Below are 25829 nucleotides of genomic sequence, written 5' to 3' on the forward strand. Positions count from 1 at the left end.
ATTATGGATTGCCTTGAAGCCATACTGCATTTTACTTCACCTGCAACAGCAATGCAGAAGGGCACATCAAAGGTGATACTGCACTTGAATGCATGTATTGCTCAAAAATGAGCAGGAGAGGCCCAGGAGTCTCTGCTTTCTGAGCCTCTTCCACTTGGTGCACAAAGAATAGAGGTGTGAGCTGGTGATGCCCAAACTGCTCCTTGATCCTGCTGAAAAGGCTATGGAGTTAGTGGGTTGGTACCCTTCCATGAAAAATTCTCATATAGGAAAGAGAAATTTTCATCCTCATTGCTGTATAAAAATACAACAGACATAACAATATATAAATCTCTCTGAGTTAAAAACCAGACTCTCGGAACATCTGCTGCAGTTCAGCTAAACTTACCCTTACCCTCCTGCTGGTTAACACGTCTGTGCACTGGAGCCATTGGGAGCCAGGGAATTCACAGTTGTTTCCTCCATGCCCATTGCATTGCAGTGGCTGAGATAATTCAGCATGGGAAAAAAGAAATAAACAAAATCAGGATGAAAACAACCATTTTCTACATGAAATCGAAACTTCTTTGGGAACTTTTTCTTCAAACACAGCAATGTTTCGTGACTTTGGCACAACTCATCTAAGTTTTAGCACCTGTAGTGATGCTGCACTACTTTCCACCAAAAGGCTTGACCTGAAATATTGCAAAATTATCTTGGCTGAGGTTTACTCATGAAGGATTTCTGGGAAAAAGGCTTAAAATTTAGTCTGATTTCCAGTTTCTAACCTAGAGGGACACAAAGAAATGTTGGACTGTGGCTGGTGGTCAAAATTTCAAATCATGGTGTCTTTTTTTTAGTATACTCTAAGCTCCTGAACAATTTTGATTTGTATCTCTAGTTGTAGTGAAAAAAACCAGGTATTTCTTAGAAATTAATCTAACAATTTTGAGCCAAATCCAATTTTTAAGAAAATGCTTTGTGATAAGGGAAAAAAACAAGACTGAAGGCTGGGTATTTCTCTAGATCTATTTTATTTATGTGACAGTTGGCATAGTCATAGTTCTACCAGGGAGAATTGAGTGGCTCAAAGGGCTGGGACCAAATCTTTTCCCCCTTTAGCACCTACAGTTATGATGAATGTTCTTCAGTTATCCCACACACTTTGCAGACATACTTTGCCCTGCTTTACAACTTAGTTTGGACCTGTGCCTACCTTGGCAGTGCTCTGTTGCATTTCATGTTTGGATTGGCAGATACCTTTCCACATTTTGCTCCCACTCACTCTGATGAGATCCTGCTCCAACAAACACTTCCATCTCTGATTTATTATTTGCCCATGAGTAATACTGCTAAAATCTTCGGAGCTGTGTCTGTCCTTGTGCCTGAGGGTCTTACAGATTCTACTCCCAGAAATATCTAAAGCCCTTTGGAAACAGTTTAGAGAGACAAAAAAGCAGCGGTAAGTCATCATTAGCAAAACATCTTAAATTTTGAGATGTTCCTTTCCTCTGGTGAGGAGGAAAGAGAAAGGAAAAGTACTTGCATCAAATGACTTTCCAGGAATCTCCAGGACAGCTGTCATTTGTCCTTGGATGCTGCATCATTGTAGGACACTGTCATGATGGCTATTTTTTTTCAGCTTACATTCCTATGCAGAATGGGGGTATTGTAATGCAATTACACTGCTGTCCGTGGTTTGGTTTGAGAAAAAACTATTCTTCCACTTCTTCAAGGCTGAATAAAAACAATAATGGAAAATTCTTATGAAAGAACAGAAAATATTACGCTTTTAGAGGTTTTGAATCCTTCTAAATGCAGAATAGAGTTGAATAATATCTCTGCTGGAGAACAGCTTAAAATAGCCTGCAGAAAAGATAACATTTTAACTGAAGGCCATAATGTAATAGACATTTCTATGGAAACACTTATATTTCTATAGAATATCCTTATGAGCTCTTTTAAATTCTGCAAGTCTTTTCCGTTTGTTGACACTCCATGTCTATAAAGGATTATCAGACAGTTCTCAAAGGATATAAAGCAAATATTTTACTTATGAATTTGTGGATATAGCATCCAGAAATATGAATTAATGCACCAAAAATATCAGGAATAATATAGAAGCAATGAGTACACCCTAGCAGGTGAGTGAATAGGTGAAGTATGGCAAATTAGTTTTACATAAATAAATTCAAGGAGAGAGGGGGAGATAACAGTGTTAGATAATTACATAGATGTACAGAAAGAATGCAGAGGGCTGTGTTTTTAGAGTGGAAGGTAGCATGCCTGCTATGCACACATATTTAAGCAGGTGGTTGATTGCTCTCACTGAACTGCTTGGCTTTACTCCAACTGATGGTGTTTGGAATGCGTAATGAAGGCAGAGGGTGGTCACAGTTCTTCCTTCTCTTTATTTATGTGTGCTTTTTAATTTTCAGAATGCCTATGTCAACATCAATCGAATCATGTCTGTGGCATCACGGCTCTCCGAGGCAGGCCACTATGCTTCCCAGCAAATCAAACAAATATCCAGCCAGCTGGATCAAGAGTGGAAGAGTTTTGCTGCAGCTCTGGATGAGCGCAGCACCATCTTAGCCATGTCTGCTGTCTTTCACCAGAAAGCTGAGCAGGTGAGTTGCTTTGGGGACAGGCAAAATGGTCCCGTGCTGCCTCGATAAAGATCATGCTGCAGTTATTACTTGATCATTTTTGGATTATGTGCAGTGAGGCTGAGAGCTTTGTTCCTGAGGGCTCAGTGTCCCAAAAACAAACAGTAACACTTCCACCCTAAAAACGGCCCATATCCCCTGGGTGGGGGGGAGAAATTATGTTTTCACTTTAGTAATAAGTACATGATCGTAACTAAAGTACACCGGTGCATTAACAAACTGTTTTATTTCTAATATTTCATTAGTGCTGTGAATAAATTCAGGATTATTATAGTGAGGAAAACAGTATCTGCACTCATGTATATGTGCTATGTATACACACATGACACAGGTGCAGAGCAGCAGGCAGTTTCTAGGAGCCAAAGAATATTATTGTTAATGAATATTATGGAATTCATTCCAACACTTACAGCGCTCTCCATAGCCCCAGACTTTGTTAGACCTCACCAACTAGAGATTTCAGAGACAGCTATGAACATCAAAGAAAATTTTCCATACACCTGAATTCTATTTTGTCTCTTTAATAACTACTAGAAAAGTTCCATAGTTCATAGCTAGAATAAAGATTTAAAATGTCACTGAATAAACCTTGTGCCTTTTTTTTTCATCTAAACCAGGTCCACCTAATGATGATGCTTCAACATCGATTATATGTTGATTACATTCATTTTCCAGTGACACACACTGCTTTGGGGCTCTCTTCAGTGTTGTTGTATGCTTGTTTTTCCAAGTATTTAATACCAAAGCCACTAAGTGGGTGTGCTTGATATTTATAAAATAACCCATACTTGAAGCATCTGAAAAAATAATTGTAAGAGCTAGGCCAGAACCTGTATCTCTTAAACCAGAATATATGTGTAGTAAAGATTATCTTAAAGAGTAAAGATTTTCCTCATTGTTTGTTTCTGACCTTAGAATTACAATGGATTTTTCTTTATTCCATGTTTCTTATTGACAACAGGCAAGCATAGAGCAATTACTCACCCTACTGGGCACTTACTTATGTAAGCACACTCAATGCCTTTGATGGGACTGATAATCTAAGAAGATGCCCAGTACAAAAACTTTCATCTCCTTACAATGGACACTGTAGTGATTAGATATAGTCTTTGTGTTAGTAATTGGTCAATCATAATATATTCATAAAGGAAAATTTAAAAAAAATAATATATATGTAGTCTCTGGTCACAATGAAAATGTTAGAGTTTATTAATGAATTAGATAGTTCTTTGGTTTGGGGTAGTTTTTACCACTTTATTTTAAATTTATTTTTAGTGAGTGACCCCCTATTTTTCTGAAGTATCAGTCTTGCTTGCTGCTTCTGAGGAGCTGCTGAGATATTGTGCAGCATGAAAGGCAATAAAGCAGAAAACTATACTGACCTGCCTGGCACCGCTTCCCAACAAACTGAAGTTTGTGCTGTCTGACAGAGCCAATCTCTCATTATTAACAGACAGGAAAATTTGCTAATTGTGACAGCAGTTGCTCCTCATTTGCAGTAAGAGAAAATTCAGTGGAAAAGAAATGCTGGTGTGAAACCTGTGAATTCAGCTACAAAAAAGAAATGTGGGTGTCACTGTGTCCATGAGCTAGGACTAAAATTTCATCCTTGCCTTAGTAACTCTGGCATAAATCAATGTCTTCAGCTAATAATTTGGTCATTTTACCTCTGTGTAGTATAAATAGTGAGGTGTTTGAGATTTGGGCTGTAACTAAGTCTGTTGTCTATCAAACATTCATTCCAAATGTGATTGTTTATTAGTTGGCATCAGCCACCGGGGGTTTTTTAACTCAAATCAGGGCTTCATTATTTTACAATAAGTACAGCTTACCATGAAATAGGGCTTTATTGTGAAGCAAAGATACAGATATATCCACTATTTCCTCTGTTGCAGATCAAATCTATTTTCACTCCCTTTGTTCTCTCAGTAAGGATAATCTTGTTGCAGATGCAGCCATTTCTCCCAGAGTGTATCCATGCTTCACTCACACCAATCTCTGGTGCAGATTGCCATTCTTTCTCCAGTACAATAAGCTGCTACAGTCTTTTTGTTCATTCCTTCCTATTGATTGAAGGTCTCTATGCTGCCAACAGGAATCCAGTCTTCTAGGACCATAATCTTTCAGCCTCTGGCACACCCCAGCCTGCAAGGGAGTTGTTGGCTGGAGACAGAGATTTATGAAATATCTATAATATGCAAGCTGAGCAGGAAGAAACTTATTTTTTCAAGGTCTCTTCCTAAAGACCCCACACAGAAAACTGCACAGAATACAATTTTTCTGGCTTGGAAGGATGAAAGGCTGAGTCAACCCTGCTGGGAATTGAACGTCACATCTGTCTTCATGTGCCTCAGAATCACAATGCTTTCCTGGATTTTATTGCAGATACATGTGGCATGTATGAATGGGACTCAGCTGAACTGATTCCTGGATGCTTTATTTATCTCTTTTCCTTTTTTTTTTTTTTTTTAGTGTGTATGCACATACTTGTCTTTCTTAAAATTTTAAGCACAGCTAGTACATACTAAACCAGCATCAAGAAAACATCAAAGAAAAGGGAAAAAAACAGGAGAAAAGAAGGAAAACAATACAAACTTTGCCAACTACTTAGCCTCCAGCTAGGCACCCTTCAACCCAAGTGTCTGATCAAAAGCCAGTAGACTACATTCAAAACAACCACTTTGTCCAGGTCAGGGTACAACTCAACAGATTCAGTGGAAGTGTTTTCCAAATGCCCTTTCATTCCACCTGCCACAAATCTCTTGAATCTTTGGTACGTGTTCATAAGGTTTTTACTCTACAGAGCCTGTCAGAATGAATAAATTAATGTTTTGAATTAGCTAGGAGACCTCAACCAATTAATTCTAGGTTAGAGTCTACCCTCAGAAGTGCATGAGCAGAATTACTGTTTAAGATAGTAGGTGTTAAGTACACACATTAGACATTTATGCTGATCTCAGAAAAGTGACCCCTGACCATTTGTTTCATATTACTTTACTCCCCAACCAGGAAGATTAGTGTTCTCATCCCTCAGCCCTGCCTGGATCACACCTTCAACTCCCCTGTATGAGGCAAGGAAATGGAGTAAAGAGAGAAGAGAAGAGAAGAGAAGAGAAGAGAAGAGAAGAGAAGAGAAGAGAAGAGAAGAGAAGAGAAGAGAAGAGAAGAGAAGAGAAGAGAAGAGAAGAGAAGAGAAGAGAAGAGAAGAGAAGAGAAGAGAAGAGAAGAGAAGAGTCAGTTAATATTGATAAGATGCAGGGCTAAGATCAAGATATATAGGAAAATTCCAGAAGTAGCTTCACACAAAAAAATTAGAAATTCAGGGTAGCAAGACATATTAAGAGTCACTGAGGAAAGTGGCTTCATGGCGGTCTTCCCATCTTTCCCCACAGCCATTCTGACATGAAAGCACACTAGAAATTTTGTTTTAAATTTTCTGGGTACTGGAGAACCACCCTGGTTATCCTGCAGCTTCCAGATGGAGGCAAACAGTGAGCAAGGTCTGGGCAAAAAATATAGAGAAATGCAGAGTACAAATGCCTGAGCTGTGATTTGGAGCAACCACGTGATAAAGCCGAGCAGACCCTGAGGAAAATTAGTAAGAAGTCTGAGAATCCTTTATTACCAGTTAGAATTTGCATACGGAATTTGCAAATCAGGTTGTGAATTAGGAGTAAGTGTGGGTCGTCATTTTAAAGATACTTTTGGTTTGGGTCAGAGACACAAAGGTTCCATAGGGACTTCTGTTTTTTTGGGAGACATTCTTCCTAATCTTTCCTAAAACCTTGGAAAGCTTGGACAATTATTTTAGTCTCTCATTTCAAATCATATTTCAGGAGTTTTTGTTCCCAATAGGACATATTCTAGTCAATAAACTAATTATGAATTTAATAATTTCATTTAAATGGTATTGAGTTCTGGTAGACAGTAATGACTCCTATTCCAAACTAACACTTAGTAATTTCCAATTTTAAATGCAAGTTTTTGCAACTCAGTCAGATTTTGTGCTAAGAATTTGCTTCTAGCATGAAGGGTTAATTTTAAATAATTTTTTGTCTGCCTGCCACAGTGTGTGACAAGTAATAAAAATTAACAAAGCTGTTATTTTCAAAATATCCAAATCAATGGTGCTATGGCCTGAACTAACACTTTGCAACAATCCTTAAAAAACCCCATTTGCTCTTCCTGCATGACTGCACACACAGCACAGACCCCTCTGCACTGCTTCAGAATATCAAACACTGACAGGCTGCATTTCTTTTTAAAACAGATGAGGTCAACTGATCTTCCTAGTGGCAGAAGCAAAATTAACAAAGTAATTGTGACATTGTCTGTATACAAAAGATAGCTGCAAAGCAACAAGGTGGATGAGTGCATTGGATCTTCTTGAGAGTTGTCCCACATACTGTGCAAATCACAGTCTGGAGATGTGGCAGTAGATGAGTAGCATGACTATAAGAGCTTTTACTGAAGTTGGTAGAATCCAGCAGATTTGATAAGAGCCGTAGCAGTGATTCCAACTGCAGGAGCACTTGTCTATAAGGTGTAAATGTCTTTTGTTCACTGTTTCAACTAAGAGGTTCAAGGAAAGCCCCAAAAGGGATTGATCTCAGCTCTGTGCTCTTAGACTGCATAGGAAATCGTGTGATTTCCCTTACTTTGGCACAAAATATGATGACTTCAGCTTTATGCCGGGGTGTTTGGGGATTTCACCTGAACAGATTCAACAGATCATAAGTCAAACCAGTGTAGGAGAGCCTGCCATCCTTGCCTCTAGTTTCTAGAAAGCACAGTCGTCACTGGTAGATTTGTGCTTTGCAGACATGAAGGCTTAGGAATTCATCTTTGTCACCAAATCTTTGTGCACGGAAGTGTTTACATTGTAAACACGTTATAGCCTTGATTACACAGCAGCAGCGTGAATAGCTTTACACTACCAATAAAAAAGGATGCTGATGCCTGAGACAGAGTTGAATTGGAATTCTATGCTTTGAATCTCACAGCCCTTCATGCTGTGAGTGAGTGCTTAACTAACAAGCCACAGGTGAACACTTCAGGAGGTGACAAAGCTGTGATCCCGGGGTGGTTTTGTGGCGTTATAGATTTGTCCTACAGGGCACTGCATCTGTTATATAATTAGCTTTTCTTTTTTATAAATAGCCCAAGGTATGGCAGGCTGGTTTAACAGAAAAATGGAGGAAGAGAAAGCATTAATGAGAAGTAATGAGGTGGCATTAGGCAGCTCGTATGGACAAAATATGAGCATGGGAGCTGTGTCATTGAACCAAGTCCTGCTTAAAAGAAAAACAGGGTGGGAGTCTTAGAGACTAAATTCCTCTTTTCTTTCACAGAGCAGGCAGCACCCAGGAGAGCTTTCTCAGTTTGTTCTGCCAAAGTGCATCAGCACCACTCTGGAGGCCTTTAGAGTGGAAAATTTTTTTTCCACCCCTTTGCACCCCGAAGTGTTCAGTTTCTGGCTGACTGTTAAGGCTTCCAACCAAGGTGCTAAACCATATCAATTGCAATGGCAATGCTTTTTTTTTTCCTCTCTTCATGGACATCTGCCCACCAGGAACTGGACTGAGACCAGCAGCTCATTTTGTGCTGGCTGCTTTGCAGCCATCCAATGGCAATGGTATCTGATCACTGCTGACCTGGGCCAGAAGCACATGTGTGACCCTTAAAGCTTTGGCATCCTATCAGTAACCCCACCAAGCTGGACCTGGGTTGGGAACTCCTTGAATGCAGACTGTCTGTCTTTCACTGAAATGAATGTCAGCAGTGATTTTAAATGGGAGTTTTCTGTTGCTTATGTGAGTAATTTTAAGGACAGATAAATGACTGAGGGAAGACAGACAGATGAGACAATGCCAAATGAAGCTGGAGCTGTCACTGTGCTCTTTTGTGCTTCTCACTGGCACTTTTTTTCTAGACATGTTGCAGCCTTACTTTTTGGAATGCATTTTTGTAGCCTCTCTGATGGTGTGCAATGGCTTTTAGAATGGGTGTTTGCTGAACCTGCTTAAATAAGCATTTATTTTTAATCCAGAAGAAACAGAAAACATTCCTTTGGATCTAGGTGTCCTTTGAGTACTGAGGAGGTGACAGGAATATGCTTTTCCAAGATGCCCAAAAAAGACTCCTTTGTAACTTTTATGTTCTTCTCAGTCATTGCTGCAGGCATATGCAGCACTCTGCAAAGTTTTCTAATGTTGATTAACTTGTTTTATGTCACTGTTGCTCATTGTTCCTGGAATCGTTTCAGTTCCTTTCAGGTGTGGATGCCTGGTGCAAAATGTGCAGTGATGGAGGCCTCCCCTCAGAAATGCAAGACCTGGAACTGGCCATCCACCATCACCAGACCCTCTACGAGCAAGTAACACAGGCTTACACAGAGGTATGTGCTGCCCAGAGCAAGTGGGAGTGTCTGCTAAGTGATAACAGACATGTGACAGCTTTTAGGAGCTTAGCTTTTCCAAATGAGTTAGGATTTCCTTTCCATTGCTGCAGCTCTTTTAAAGATAGAGTCAGACCTAATCCCAGGCTGTAGTACACGATTTCCCAGCAATTTGCTTGTAAGGGAAGAACCAAAGGAAAAATCTGAAATCACATAGAAATGAAATCTAGAACCAGTGTTGGCACCCCAAAGAATTCTATTTCACTATCTCTGCTGAGCTGGAAACCCCTTTTTGCCACCTGCACCTTTACTGCTTTTGCTTTCCTAATGGGGATGAGTCCTGGTCTAGCACAGGTATGCTAATGGCTCAAAGGATGCCAAAGGCTTTTTCCTTCAATGTACAAGTCAAAGAGATTCTTTGTAAAATTCTAATTGCAACAAATGCTCAAAAGACTCTGCTTTTGGTAGAATTTAGAATCTTTTAGACTGGAAAAGACCCTTAGAATCCTGAGTCCAACTGCTGAGCTAAAACTATCATCTGCCACTAAATCCTGTCCCTAAGCACCATCTCAGATGTATTTGTATATACTGTTGTAAAATATCTCTGACCTAAATAGGATATGTGCTTTTTTCCTTTAAAAGAGGATGCCAAGAATGCTGAGACAAATTCTCTGGAATTTTGTCAAAAAAACCCACATGAAATTCTTTACTTGCTTTCCCCCCCCAATTCAGGCTACAGCATAAAGTAAAAACTACTGACAAAAAGTCAGTTTCCCTGGACTGTACTGTACATGCTGTACTGGAGCATCTCTCTGGCTGTGAAGGGATTTTGCTCCTTGCAGGATTTTCCAAGCTGGATTGGAGGACTATGATAGTGTTTGCTATACTTAGTAAATTACCAAGTGAAGACTCCAGGACAGGGGGAAAAAAAAAAAAAAAAAAAAAAAAATATATATATATATATATATATATATATATATGTATATATATATCTCCCACTGGTTCATTCCTTGCTCTGGTCATCATGGAGGAATTATATATTTGCTCTAAACCCCATTTTTTTTCCCTAGTGCAAACTGTAGCTGTTTCATAGATGGCATCATTGGTCTTGTCACTTCCAAGGCTGTGGAGGTCTTCCTGGCCCACTATAAAGGATATCTGCAGATTTTCACTTATTTCCTATCTTTATATAGAGCAGCCATGGGATGATTCCACTAGCACAACAAAATCTATCTTTTGGTTCACCCAAGGTTACATAACTTCTTTCAGAAGCATTTGCATTCTGCCCATCCTTTTCCTACCACAAATGCAGGAATATCACCAGGTGACAGGATGTGTCTTTTGTGTCAGGTGGTGAGCTAAATTTTCCCAGAGTCCAGCAGCAGTTGTGTACGTCTCAAAATAAGTGACAAATGATCCAGTTTGCTTTGGCAAATACAACACTGGAACTTACACCTTACTGGGGCTGCAAGTCGTGGGGTGCAGGTCCATTCAGCTTCAGGCTTTTGCAATGCTTAAAAATATGTTGTAAATAAGGTGTAAGTGAAGTGATGTGATTAACCTGGGTTGTTTTGCTTGTCTTCTTGCACAGTCCTTGAAAAATGCAGAAAGATTCCCATGAAAAGTGTTTTGTTGATTTATTTTTTGCAGTTATGAGGAGAACATGGAAATGACTGAAAGAGCACAGTAGGTGGCTTCTCCATTTGTGAGGCTGTTCCTTTCTGAAATCTGCTCATTAGGGAACTCTGAGAGCACAGACCTCCTGAGCTATTGATTGGGAATGCAATAATATTCATGATTTTGGAAAACAAACTTTTTAAGCTGAAGAATTTCAGGGCTGCAGATGATATGAAAACCTGGAATATCTATGTTATCCTTGAGAATACTGAATACCACTGGTTGCCTGATGGTCACCATGCTCCTTTTTATTTATTGGGTCCAGTGTGATGGGACAGGGATGTAAATTGGAGAGCAGAAAAACGCTTCTAATAGCCTAATGATTATTAACAGGAAAACACAATGACTTCAAATCTGGTGTTTTATCTCTGTCTGTGCAGAGAATAACTAGGAGGTTATCCCCATTAGGGAAAAACCATAATTTGTAATCTCTGAGGCTTTTTAGACAAACAACAGAAACAAATTGCCATGCAACAGATAAAAACTACATCCCATGGAAGAGAAAGGAGTAACTGACAATGCAGAAATGTAGCTATTAATAGCTCTGTATTATAGCACAAACTTTGTAAGAAAGTTGTCCTGAGTAAAACATATGTGTTATATTTTATGTGCAATCACATCTCTTACTGGTATATTTTTGAACCTTTATTTTTAATCCCAGTTCTGTGATTGTAGCAGTGTAAATCAGCAGGGACTCTATTAAAACCATTGGAACACCACCCAGGGACTCATTCAGATCACCTCTAAGCCCAAGTCCCAGTAACACGAGCATAGTGAATTACACAGCGGATTTAGCCAGTGCAAAGAGTGAGTTTCTGGTCTAATAGTCTGCACACACGTGTCCATGGCCATGGTTTCCTGTTCCCAGCAATGAAGTAGTTGCTGCTTGTCTTCCCACAGATAAAATAGGATGTAGTATGCCTTGTCTTCTTCCTCTAGAAGCTGATTCTTCCTGACTAGCAGCTAATGCCATCTCCATAATCTTGCCAAGGTAACACCTGTGCCTCAGTGTTTCCTCCTGAAATCCTCTAGCACCACTATCCACTGCTGTTGTTCCTTCTGTGACCCCAGAAGGCTCCAGCATGTGCAAATTATTCCAGCTGATCTTCAGCAGCAACTAAAACTGAGTATTGGAAGCCAGTCCCTATGTACTCTCCAGTTATTTCCTGATCTAGTTCCAAATTGCCTTGAATGCTGAAAAAAACCCCAAGAATTTTCCTAAGGCCACCAAATAGTCATAAATAGGATGCGATTTGACTCCAATTTTTGCCAGTATGCATCTCAAAATGTCTCTTGTTTTCTCTGAAAATGCACCAGATACCCAGTGCTACCACAGACCAGGATGTGGCATGGCTTGCCAAAAGACAGGTTTGGGCATTAAAAGGGTATTTGCTGCATTTGAACAAACAGCTTATAATACAGAAATAAATGAGACATGGAAATCCTGGAGATGTGTTTTAACTTTGCTTGATAATGCTCAAAATTTGAACTGGATGGAAAGCATTCATTACCCTATTTTCTGTCAAGATCGGTGATTGTGATTGCATACAAATATGCTTCAGGATAACGTGTCATTTTCACTGCAGTTTATTTCAGATGGAAAAGCAAAAAGTAGGCTGGGAAAAGAGAGAGATTCCAATACTGTCCTCATTTATCACTTCTGTTGAACGAAATATTTTAATTTTGTAATTTGGAACTGAAAAATTATTTCAAAAAAACATTTTTTGAGAATCAGTGTGCACGTTTTTTAGCAGAAATCTGTTTTTCATGGTTTAATTTGTCATTTTGCTCCTGCAATATGAAAATGGTCCAGGAATGTTCCAGAAAAAAAAATTTTACTTTAAAAAACCAGGCATTCTGATTTTTTTTAATGCCCAAATGCCTTTGCATCTGTAAGTACCTTTTAATATGCTTGAAGGGTTACATGTGTGCAGAGGGCTTTGCATTTACCAGCAAACTTCATAGTATATTGAAAATTGAGACCATAGGTCCCTCTGAGCTGTTCCTGGGGAAGAAAAGAATCAGTCATATACTAATTTATTTTTCACTGCCACTGAATGAAATACAGAATGGAATGTCACACTTCTTAATGTATAGACATACTTAGTAATCCTACAAAGAAAGGACTCTCCATTATTATACCGAATATGAATGACTCTGCCATCTGTGGTTTTCTTAAAATGCCACCTCCTCACAAAGATAGGCCTGCTCTTGCAAATGCCACCTGTCACCAAGCAGTGTGTGTCAGGAATTTTCAGTGCCCGAGTGTCACAGTGGAATAAAGCCCTGGGATCTCTGAGTGCAGCCCCAGCAGTGCCGTACCTGTGCTCCTGCTGAGTGACACAGCAGGGCCACTAGGAAGCAAAGGCAAGAGCTGAATATGTAAGTACAAGTCAAAAAGAGATGTTATGAGTTCTTTCTTCCTTTTTTGGCTGAAATAAGGAAAACACAGAGCAGAAAAAGAATGAACTAGGCTATTCTCTGTCAGCTGTCAGATATTTATGTACCAGTGCAGTGAAGCAGACTTATTTCTTCATTCAGGTGAGCCAGGACGGAAAAGCCTTGCTGGATGTCCTACAGCGTCCCTTGAGTCCTGGGAATTCTGAATCCCTTACTGCTACTGCAAACTACTCCAAGGCTGTTCACCAGGTGCTGGATGTGGTACATGAAGTTCTGCATCACCAGCGGCGCCTAGAAAGCATCTGGCAACACAGAAAGGTCCGGCTACATCAAAGGCTGCAGCTCTGTGTTTTCCAGCAGGATGTTCAACAGGTAATATCCCTACTAAAGAGGTAAAAAATGACCCTTTATTTGCAGCCATAAAGGTTAGTGACTCATCCAGAGGCTGGTGCCATAACCAAGATTTCACACAGCTCTAGAAATCTGCTAAAATCCTAATGCATCTTTCAGTATCTTTTGGTATCATGTTGGAAATCATCAGTCAGTCCATTGAATATCAATCAGTCCATTCCCTGTAAGAATGTGACACTATTTTCAGTGGTTAATTTTTCACAAGTGAGCAATTAGCTATAGGTACTCTACTGTTCCTGAGAAAGTGATGTTTTTTTCAAGTGTGAAAAGCAATTGAACTGTAGTGTGTTTCACCTTTCAGTGGGCAACCAACATAATCTGAGAGTTTAGTGGTGCTGTTTATAAGATCTTTGCACTCTTACCACTTATGGAGTCCACATACCCATGCTATGAGTTTGCTGGCTCCAGTGAAGTGCACACCCCAATGCTCAGAGCCCTTCTCACAGAAATACAGTTTATACATCACAGGCTCACCTCGGAGAGCCTCAGCTCCAGGTGGATAACTTTTCTCTCCCCAAGGAATCCATATGAGTACCAGCACAAGAGTGTGAGTGACAGTAAGTATGGGATGTCATGTTTGTAGCTGCCAACTCTGCAGACACAATCAAGAGATGTTCCAGGGCTCTGCTCATTCAGGGTAGTGTGGTTTGTTTAAGGGCCCCATTACAGCCCAAAGCAGATGTTGGTGGCAATATGGTACTTGCTTTAAATGAAGAGGCTGAATGCTCTAATCATGTTGATGGAGCATTCTCATGTCCCTGGGGTTTCTTTATGCCACTGCCTTCCTCCAAGTGAAAAATGAGGCAGAGACAGAGCAGCAAAGCTGTCACATGCAAAATAGACATGAACCAACAAGGACAGGAGACAGACAACTGTTAATCAACATGCAAACCTGTGGTGCTATTATGCCATAACTAGAGTGCACCAGCACAGACAGAACTGTAGCTGTAGATGTCCTTTGTAAATATTTGTGACCATTTCTTTGGCAGTCTTCAAAAGTTTGCCAGTATTTCTACCTACTCAGGTTTTCCTCTAAAACCATAAAATATTCATGACATATATATAACTAAGACTGGGGCTGAATGTAACAGATGCTTAATTTAAGCAACTTTTCTTTCATCATGTATCAGCAAACATACTGTATGGTAATGAAATTCATAAGCTATATATTAAATAGTGAATGTATTTGGTATTCAGTTAGAATACTTTGATTAAACTATATGAAGTTAATACTATAAGAAGTTTTAGGGCTAAAATCTAAAATCAAGGGGTTCAAATTCTGATGGTTTTATATTTTTCTAATTATGGTATTTAATATCAATAAGAATCTTGGGTATTCTTCATTCCCTGAGGTGATTTACCCTTTTATTCAGTCTTTCCAAACCGAAACTTTCTCTCTTACATCTTCTGAATTCAGTAAAAGTGTTTATGAGGTTCATTCATGAAACCCATTCAGACTTTTACTTCCCACACATGCAAGGCAATGAAGCTCTGTCACTGGTTTTCAAAAGGAGCAGGTCTTTGTGCGTGCAGTGGCTTTTGGTGAGAGAAAAAGAAACAGGCAGTAAGAGTCTCTGGAGCACAATCACTTTAGAGAGCATTACTCTGTGTGAGTTCTGTTGGCAGCACTCTTTCCAAATTTTTCTGTTAATGGGTAGTTATTATCTGGAAGCAACAACTTAATGACAGACATGCTTCCATCCTAGCACACATTGGAGGCATCTCTTTTTCCTACTTAGAAAGTAGAGAGGAAGAGATGAATCATTCTGTTCACTAAACATCTGTACTATTCAAGATAAATGCTTTGTAACTCATAAATGAGTTACCCAGCTAAACAGAAATATGAATTGTAGATTCCATGAGGAGGAGGAAGATATCTGAGTATGTTGATGTGAGCTTTTTTTTAAGTTAATCACCTCCTGTATATCTGTCATGCAATTCCTATTATGCTTATTGTGTTAAAGTCCCATTGGTTGGCAGATGAAGCTGTCTACCTGTATATTGTCACTGATCATAAGCAACATTTATCTATAATAATTTCTTGCCTTGTCAAAATTTAATAACCTTCAACTGAGTTCCCCCTAGTTCCCCCTAAAATGAAAAGATGTGGGAGAAGAAATCCTGACAAGAGAGCTCTGAGTTTATTAGACTTCTCTGTCTTCTAAACACGTAATGATACAGCATAATTTCTCTAAGGAAGATATTCCTCTCACACAGTTCAGAATGAAACAGTTTCTCACAGGTGCAGTTTTCCCTGTCAGGATATCCTATGGCTCACTCTCTCCAACTGTTGTCCAGTGCAGTAAAAGTTCTGGTGAAAGATGATATCTGTGGTAGAGCTTGCACTCCTTCACTTGTTCATCCATACCTTTCTTGTCATGTCACTTGCTGTGCATCAATCTTGTCTTACATGTGGGCGTTAATAGGGACAGGTTTTGTTGTGTTGCATGTCTTAATAGAGACTCCCAGATCATTTTGCCTCCTCTCAGTCTGATATTAACAACGTTAATAGATTTTGGTAAGGATATCTCCAAGAAGAGACTCTTATGGACCCTGAGAGATCAGTAACTCCTTATCTAATCACTCTGGTTAGTTTTGTCAGAGGGATTGAGTATTTGGGCATGGAATATCAGCTGTGTACAGAGAGGTCTTGCAGAACTGACTAGCTGGATGAGGGCTTTGTGTAGGCCAAGTGTGTTCCATTTGAACTGGATTTGAGGGTTAAACTACATTTAACAGGGCTCATTCATATAATTTCTACTTATCTGCACTGTTTGGAAGGCAAGACTACCTGCTGTATGTACTAATGGCATGTCAGGGTGTGTTCTCAGAGAGTTTCACACTGTCAAGGAAATACTTCTGATTCTAGCTAGGTTTCACCTTGAACTGCATAAAATGCCTACAGTCACAGCATAACTGAAATACATATTTTGCTGTATAAAAACCAGTGTAAACACTGTGGATTGCCAAGTTACAATATTACTGTAAGAAATGTTATTCTATAAAATATCACTAGAAATAATCACTACCTCACACCATCAGACATTTTACAAGACTATTTGCTACTACAGCTATGTATTAATACAATTACATCCATTTGCAGATGTGAACCAAGGTATATAATAGTGTGCTGAGGATGCTGAATTATGAATATATAGTGTTTTAAAGAAGGAAGGAAAATAAATGGTGTGCAACTGCATTTGCAGCCTTCACAGGAAATAGAGCACCATTCACACAAAAGCAACAGCAGTTAAGAAAATTTGTTAGCTGCCATGAGGTTCAACACAGACAGGAACTGACAAGAAACTCTTTTAACACCAAAAGTATTTAGGATCATTATAAAAATGTTGGGTTGCTGAGTGTGTAAAATACTTCATTGCTTCAGTTGTTTTTTAGAAGTTCTCTGGTATCAGATAGGGAAGAACTGCACTGTTTGATACTTTTAGAACACAGTTGGGGGAGGAGGTGCTGAGATTCTGTCCTGTAAGGGAGAAGAAAAATCCCTTTGACTTTCGTGCCATTATTTTGTAGTTACTGCAGATGCATTGGCCCATTTCTGGTACCTTTTTCTTTTTGCTCCTCTCTGCTCTGGGTCTCCCCCTTCTGCAGACTATTTACCATCAAATGAACACCATTTCTGTTTCTGTTGAGATTTGAAACTGTTCTCATATTTTCTCACATTTCCACTGCTTTGCACTGTTAAGTCCCGATTTATCCTGCCAACCTCTGCATGCATCTCTCCACTCTAACATGTTCCCTTTGCCCCATGAACAGCAACACCATGAAACAGCAAGGGCAGCAAAAGGCTTGTAGCATGAAATGTTATCAAACAGCCTTAGAAATAGCTGAAGTAATTTTATAAGGCTGTTCCTCACCCCATTGCCTCCACATCCCCTTTGTTTCACATGGGTAAGAGTTTCACCTGAATTCTCCACTCTTTAAACTCATTCAAGTGAAGCACACCTGTTAGAGTAGAAGGATAATGGAGACCCATTTGATGCATTATTGAAATGGTCTGGGCAAGCCTTGAACTTGGTATTTTAGCACACTTTCATGTCAGAATAGTCACACTGATACTCTCATTCTTCAGCTTTTGTTGCCTCTCACAGAAATTCTTAGTCTTTCCATCATTTCCATACCTGCAAGTCAACACAGCCTGGCACAGGCAGTGTGTTTCTCCATGATTCTCTGAAGGTCACTGCTGGTGCTTCTTTCTTCTGGCTTCACTTTGGTTGGGATGTCTGCCTGTAAATGAAGAGTGGAAAAATAGGTGGGTTTAGAGATTTGTGTGTGCTGGTGGTTTCTTGGCTATGGACAGTGTTGAGTTAGCTGTGGTGGCTCTGCATGGCAAAATGGAGCAGGCCCATCATGGCAGATGAAGACCAGTGGTACACAGCAAGATGACACTGACAAACATTTACTGGTGAGAGGGTAGGCAGTGCTAGCAAAGCTGGAACTGTTGCCTTTACAGCTGTAGTGATATCTCAAATCCTCTTGGTTATTGAGAAGATCAAGCTAGACTAGTGTCAGGTTCATCTGATTTCTCTAAATTTGGGATTTGCCTTCTGTTGGCATCATGCCCAGATACATTAAAGGACATAGTTTTGGTTTCCTTACGTGGTTATCTGCCTCTGGTGATGGATAAAAAGGCCATGTGGCCATTCTGATATCATTACATTTACCAGCTGCCATTGTGGGAGGCTGCAGAGTATTGAAGAGGAAAGGCTGTCTCTCTTCATAACCAAGCACTTTAACTTGTAGTGTGTCTGGGTTTTATTGGCAGAGAAAACAGAGCAGGGCATGATCCTGACATCCTTTGTATGGAAAAATGTTCTGCCAACATCTGTCTCCATACACTATCTGAGAATGCTGAACACTTCATGTGATACATATGATCTATGCAGTCCATTTGCAGAAGAATGCATGGATATTTGAGGCAATTTATGTTTCATTTAGCTCTCACACAAGATTTTAGAGGATTAGGTATGTGCATTACTCCCCCATTTGCATGTGTACTCTTGGTTGTTTTGATCCCTTTAAGGCAGTGGAGAGTTCTCCAACATTCTATAGTTTTCCAACTTGTCACAGTTTGTTTCAAAGACAAAAGAAATGAGACTATATATCTGCTTTTATGCTTTGTTTACAATAATACCTTCACTGGGTCTTGTAAAACAAGAGATTTATTCATAAACAATTGCTAAGGAAGAAAAAAGAACATTATAATTAACTCAAGATTATATTTACCACCAGATGACTTCAGCCACGTCACCCTGCAAGAACACATCACATGCTCTGTGTGCCATCTGAACAGATTTAGCCTGTCAGTCATTAATTAAAACATTACAATTCAAAGCATCCTAGAGAATTTTCACAACTCCTTTGGTAAATTGATGTGGTCGTGGGATGCATTTAATGTTTGTCACTTACATGTTTACATTTTCAGAGTATTACTGCTGTACTTTCTCTGAGCTTAGAAGATGTGTGTGACCTTACCAGCCATAAGTGATAGTGAGTAGAGGTTCTAATTATGGTTTGATTGCCCCCTCAAAAATAATGTAAAAAGAATCAATACTGGTAAAACTTCTTGGCAACCTTCTCCCAATGGGGTACAAAAGGAGAGAAAACAGCCTTCTGTTATCCATGACTAAGAGATAAATACCTTTATTCTCACTAACCTTGTCCTTCCAGCATTTGGTGGTGCCACTGGTTTATTATCTGATATGAATATCTCACCAGACAATTCTGATAGAATTGTTCACACATACATGCCATACAACTTTTACCTGCAGAGCTCTAAAGGACCAACTTAATACTATGTGCATGTGTCTCCAAACTCACATACATCTCTAACACCTCTGATGTAGCACTTCTCTGCTTTATTATTTATGCAGTAAAGGATGTACAATTGTATAAAAGGGTTTTCTGTTTGCTCCCATCCCCATCACAGACCGTACAATAAAACATTTTGTCAATTGCTTTTTCATGGCAATTTACATTCCATGCCTATTGTTCCTGCCAAATGAATGGGAACGTTTTCAGGCAATGTGTGAGTCCAGACAGAGAAGAGATCTGTGTCCCCACTGATCTTCTGAAGAGGACTTAAAAGTAACCAGTGCTGATTTATTTGTGCTGATGAGTATCCTGCTCAAATATAGTGGAAGTGGCCACTTAAATAACAAGCATTGGTGAGTGATTTAGTTGCTTATTTTGAACTGTTAAAAAAGGACTGTCATTCCTTAATTTGAACTCACAGTGGCATAGGATTATGCAGGAGTTTCAGATGATTTCTACTGACTATAAATGTCTCTCTAAGCTCTAGTGGTGATAGAGTATGGAGTAAGAGCACCCTGCATAGCTACACAACCCTTGGTACTCCTTATCCAGATTGTGCTGGATTTGCTGAACAAGTAACCACAATAGGAAGGAGAATATTGCCCATATATTTCTTCAGTTTCTGGTGATTGCACAGGGATGATTCTTCACAAAGAACTATAGCTTTAAATTTTTGTTTAAAGATATTTATTTTGGAAATCCCTTAGAGGTTGCTGATTAACAATACACTGTCGTCTTCATAATTTGATTTAAAGTGTAACTTGAAATTATCTGGAAGCAACCTTTGTCTCATTCTTCCTTTATATAGTTATTAAGACAAGCAGACCATTGTTCTTTGTGCTCCTAAAGAGTTACTGATGAAAAAATAATAATGATCACTTTTTAATTTATACACAGAGCAGTAGTGCAAGGGATATCCAACTCCAGGGGCCAGATTCAGTTACCAACTGAAGTTTACTTAGCACTGATGTATGAGCAGTGCAAGAACACTTTGATGAGCTTCACAGCTGTCTTGGGAGATAAGATCTGAAGAAATCTGAACAAGCCAGCTTGATCTCTGAACCTATTGAAGTGAGAAGGGGAGCAGGAAAAAAAATAAATTTTCCTTTGTCTGTCAAAAAGTGTTTTTCTTGTTTAGAGCATTGTCTGTCCTTCAAGACCTGCTTCCTTTCAGGTGGTCAGTTTTGCTACTTCTTGAATGGCAAATGTTTGGATTCTTAGGCTAAAAAGCTCTTGTGGAAACCCTCTGAAATCATACTGACTCATTGAGGATTTGGATCTGTCTTTCAGTGGATGAAGAGGACACAAGTCATAGCATGGAGAAATGGAGAAGGCAATATAAAGATGCAGTTCCTTCTCTGTAGGCAGGTGTAATGATCCATGGTCTGTATTTATCCTGCCTGTCTTTAGAAGCATAACTGAATCATCCGAGTCAGGAGCTTAATGCAGGGTTTCCTTTTATAGTCAGTGGAGGGACACTGGCATCTCCAGAGAACCTCTCATTGTACCCTGGATACTTCCCTCTCTTTTTCGAGACTGTCAGGGAAATAATGATAATGTAGGCTCTTCAGACAAGACCTTCAGTTCACTACCTAATATTGGGTGAGATTTATTAGGATGCAGAAGCCCAAATCCTGTGTGATGGCATTCTGCTGGGCATTCAGTGTCTTCCTGATCCCAGATTTGCTTTCCAGCATTCTGCAGGGAAGTCAGTCCTCAGCAAACTGCTAAAATTTGATGTTACACTTAAACAGAATTTGTGGTCATTATGTATCATGTCCTCATTGTCTATTTCTGTCCCGGGATTGTTTGCATGTCAGCATTCCTGAAAATATCATGTGTAGTTTATTGTTTCTGAAAGGCATCGTTGGCTCTTAGTGTCATGGCAAAGGACGAGAGAGAATTAGGCTTGTCTGTTACTGATTAGCCCTACAAAAATAGAAGAGTTGCAGTGGTGAAGAAAGAAATAAAATAGAGTTTTCTCCAGCTATATATATATATTTGAAAGCAATTGCTAGAATGAGTAATTGTCATAAGGACATGGAGAAAAATAAGGTCTTTGAGTAGATGTAGACTGGAATGCCAGAAAACTTTCTGCCCTGTAACTTTAAGAAGTAACAATAATAGAAGTGCTTCTCACTTATTAAGGTTTCTTTCATTTCAGGATTATGGGTTTTTTAAAAGGTTGATGTTGAGCAACCTGCCAAAGGTCACTTCAAGCTTCATGACTAGAACTTTTCATGTCAGGATGTCTGACTCACAAATCCTTGCTCTAAACCAACAAAGTCATTGCTACTCCAGTTTTACTCCTTATGGAAAGATCTTATAGGATTTTTGGGACTATCTAAAAATGAAATAAAGGTATGTTATGCTAAGAAATAAATATGCTATTTTAGGCACTGGTTTAGGAGTCCAAAATAGTTATTCTTTTCTACTCCATTTGTTCCCCTTGATCTTTCCTTTCAATTATCTCCTCATATGGCCTCCCAGATTTTTTGTGGCCCTGCCTGTCACTCAGAGTTATCAGTCATATTGCTTTTGACTGATGGCCAACAAAAGGTATTTTCATTGATGTGAGAAAAAAACCTTGCCAGACAACAAACACCATAATGAAAACTAGTTCCTAATGTATAACTAAAACATTTTTCCCCGTGTTTTCCTCCACAGAGCAGCTGCTCAGCCAGCTGGTTACTTTCCCCCTTTGTAAAGAATTACTTTCATGGTTTGAGATTATTATGTCTTGCTGGGTAGCAAGAGCCAGCATAGGCTGAGCTGCTCTGCACCATGACCTGTCTCTGTCTGCTGCTCCTCTCCCTGCCAGTCATTCCCATTAGTTCTCACAGCTCTGCCTTGCTCCATGCCACAAACTCCTTTCCCTGGCTATGCTCTGCAGCAGCTCCTTGCTGTGTTAGCATCTCCTATGGGCTGTGCCTGGTTCTGGTAGCTGCCTTAGCAAACCAACATGACTGAAGAGTTCTGGTTTTTCTTTCCATGGAAGAGAGGTTATGCACTATTTTGAACTAAACACAGAGTTTTAGCTCACAAGAGACTTTTAGGCAACTTCTTTTGTTTCATATTCCTCACAGGGAAGTCTTTCACAAAGCTCCTTGCTTGTTTTTAGAAGCTGTAACCTGGATTGTAGTTCTGGAAGCTATTGCCTAGGCTGGGGTAACCCTTCAGGCACATTTAGACAGAGCTGCTTGGCTCCAACTCCAGTATACTTTTACAGCCATAAACTTCTTTTATGTTACACTATGGTTCCTTTTAACAAAAATCTCTTTCAAATGTGAAAATATGCAAACCAAACACATTTTAGGTCTATCCGTTGGTCTTTCACCTTTCCACTCTCTTTGTTTTGAAAGCTCTTGACTTGGTTTTTTTTCCTGCCTTTTGGATTTTTTTAGATGGAAAGTGTATTGAGGGATGGAGAAAATAACTTTTATTTTTGGCTTCAGCAACATATAAAACATTCTGACCTTCAGATGGTTCCCTTTCCAAATAAGGAGGGAAAGTTGTGGGGGGGAGGGAAACCACAAAATGAGACTTTTCTTGTATTATTATTTTCCCTGTTCCTCCAAAAAAAGTAACTTTAAACAATCAAAATATATTTTGGGTATGGTTCCTGTGTGCTTACCTCCCCAGGTTTTCAAAGTGCACAAGGTGTTAGGAAACAATAAGAGAAGGTAGTTCAGGACGAGGGGATGCTGTAGCCCTGGAGCTGTCAAACTGGAAGAAAAACAAGAAAGAAAGTTTTTCACAGAAAATTTCATTTTGGGGAAAATCAAGTTTTTCTTTAAAAAGGTGCTCATAGGGAAAGTCCCCAAACACTTCTGCCCTTCATTCTGTTCATGAGTCTCACTCCTGGAATCATTTAAGTGTCTCCTCTTTTCTCTGAACAGCTCAAGGTTGTTCCTTGTTGAAAAGGGTTTTCATAAGTCTGATCCTTCTTGCCCATATATTCTAGTTTATTTTTGCATTACTTCTCTGCCCTGGGAGCCTGGGCTATCCATTGACAAACTGCTCCTCACTGCCATTATCCATGGCCTTCTCTGGTGCATCTGTAAGGTCACTGGCCTTTGAGCCTTTGAAACCCTCACAGGATCCTTTTCTGCTGTGACATGTGGAAGAATCAGCAGGAGATTGCACAAGGATGTAAACATTCCAGGCTTTTTGTTTCAGCCCTGCTGTGTCTGGAATTGGGAGCGCCCAGCTCAGCATGGTCTGTGTGCCACAGACAAAGCTGCTCACACACCACAGCAACTTGGCCCTTCCCCAGTTACCTGCAGTACTGAGCTGTGATTTCTCTGCCCTGGACACTGTGTTGAGCACAGCTGGTTTTCCTGAACAGTGACTGACAGACAGGAAGCACCAGCAGAAGAGATGCTCCAGTGGCCTTATAGCAGGAGAGGGAGGAGCTGTGGTGCAGGTTTGTATTGCTGGGCAGGACCCAGTGTCAGGGGAGCACTGTCAGGAGGTCACACACTGCACGCCCAGCTCCCTGCACACATCCTGGTACATATAAACTTGGAGATAAAATGTTGTGAGTCACCTGGATATTTATTTAAAAGACAAGAGATCATAGAAAAGTCCTTGATTATGAACAGCCACTTACAACATTCAGGGACTTCTTTCATCCCTGTTCTCCTACTTCTCCACTTCTACTCTCCTGCTTTTTCTCCATATGGTGTGCACTCTCATATTTTACCTCTAGTTTCTAATCAGGTCAGAGCCCCATGGATAAAGGTTGTGTTTTCCTAGCTGTTGGCAGGATGCTCAGCCCCACAGGGCTCTGCTCCTGGCAGGGATGTTTAAGGCCACTGCAGTGCTGCACTTGCCATCCTGGTGAGTTTTTCTGTTACTGCCAAAGGACTGTACCAAGAGCTGTTTGACCCAGCTGGGGCTTGTTCTCTTACTAAACCTGTCTCTGCTGTGTGCTGTGACTGTAAGCCTTGTTAAACCTGGGTGATTAAATCATCTGCTCCCCATAGTAACGCAAAGCAAGGCTTTATTTAATAACCTTTATTCAATATTCAGTACCAATCAGCAGTTTCCTCTGTGGGGCAGTAGGCAACTCAAACACAGTGGAGAGTGCCTGAATGTTTGTCTAGGGCCTAGAGAACAAAGATACTCTATTGCAAGGCTTATCTTTTCTTTCTCAGTCTTTTCTAGTTGATGCTTACCTTTAAATATCTTGTTTAAGAAAGTAATAGGTTTCAGTGGGTTGATACTATCAAAATGTACATTTTGTGATAGCAGTAATAATACTGTTATCCTAGTCTGACATTTATCTGACGGAAAATTTCTTTCTTTGTTTTCCAAACTGAGGCTCTGGAAGGGACCATAAAGCAAAACAGTGTTGGAACTGTGAAGAACAGTTGTGTTTTTTTCTGAATCTTTAACCACTCCCTTTTAGTTTGCTTTGTTTCCCCTTTGAAACCCATAGGCACATCTGTCATTGGCAGAGTTCAAATCAATTGCTCTGTTTATACATTTGGAAATAATGAGCTTTTCTAAGGACCTCATGTAGCTTCTCTTTTCCTTCCTGCACACCTGCTATACATTTCAAAGGGTCCTTCTACACTTTGGACACTCCCACCAAGAAAAAAAAATGAAGTAAACAAATGTAACGAAAATACTTCATAAGCCATGAAAGGCCACACTTTGAAATGCATAAATTTCTCTATAGGATCAGAAAGCTTTTCCTCAAAAACATGAAAATCAGCGCTGTGCTGTTGTGTTCACAAACATGAAAATCATCTGTGATGATAGCTGTCATTAGTAGCAACATCTTGGAGGTCAGGATCATAGAAATCAAAATCAGCTGAGTCCTGTGTGTATCTCCACTTACTATCAGGTCTGCAAATGCTGATTTTTTGTTGGTGTGGTGCTAGAGAAGCAAAACAGAGAGTTACTAGAGGTAGGAGGAAACACAAGATGCTAAATAATTATTTGAGGAATTAATAAAACTTCAAGTGCACATGGTCACAGCAGAGTCTGAGCATTGTTAAAGTAAAAGAGGTTGCTAATAATTAGGGTATTGTTTCATCTGTTGGTTCTAAAGAGCTGTAGAGATCCCCTATGTAAGTACACATGAGGAAGAAAATGGGCCAAACATTGAGCAGGGTCAGGTGTTTGTCTTCCTGGGAACTTCAAAGCATAAGCTAAAGTGGTGGAAACAACCATAGAGGAAAATGAAATGGAGATTTGCTTGAGCAAAAAATGAAGAGTTTTTCAGGTTGCCTTTGCTTCAATGCTTACTCTGCCTGGGACAATGTTCTTCCCATCCTCTTGAGCTGTGAGAGACCTGGGACACTCTTTCAGAAAACTCTGATTTATGTCCAAGCAAACAGCCAGATGGGGGGAGCCAGACCTAGACCTAGAGCTGGCCACAGCCATGTCTGACCCAGCAGTTGCATCTGGAAAAGTGATGAGAAAGGACAAACATGGGACAAGAAAAGGACACC

General features: G+C 39.8%; 1 protein-coding gene across 14 annotated transcripts in view; it reads left to right on the forward strand.

Annotated features, from left to right (window-relative positions):
• Positions 1-25829, forward strand: part of KALRN (kalirin RhoGEF kinase) — a 465057-nt gene that overhangs the window by 216189 nt on the left and 223039 nt on the right. For all 14 annotated transcript variants that reach the window (XM_088168302.1, XM_088168303.1, XM_088168297.1 and 11 more), the window contains exons 7-9: positions 2418-2609; positions 8914-9045; positions 13264-13494. In XM_088168302.1, the coding sequence (XP_088024428.1) occupies positions 2418-2609; positions 8914-9045; positions 13264-13494 (555 nt within the window). The remainder of the gene's footprint in view (positions 1-2417; positions 2610-8913; positions 9046-13263; positions 13495-25829) is intronic.

Source organism: Sturnus vulgaris, chromosome 7, assembly GCF_052056855.1.
Source record: "Sturnus vulgaris isolate bStuVul1 chromosome 7, bStuVul1.hap1, whole genome shotgun sequence".
Classification (NCBI taxonomy): domain Eukaryota; kingdom Metazoa; phylum Chordata; class Aves; order Passeriformes; family Sturnidae; genus Sturnus; species Sturnus vulgaris.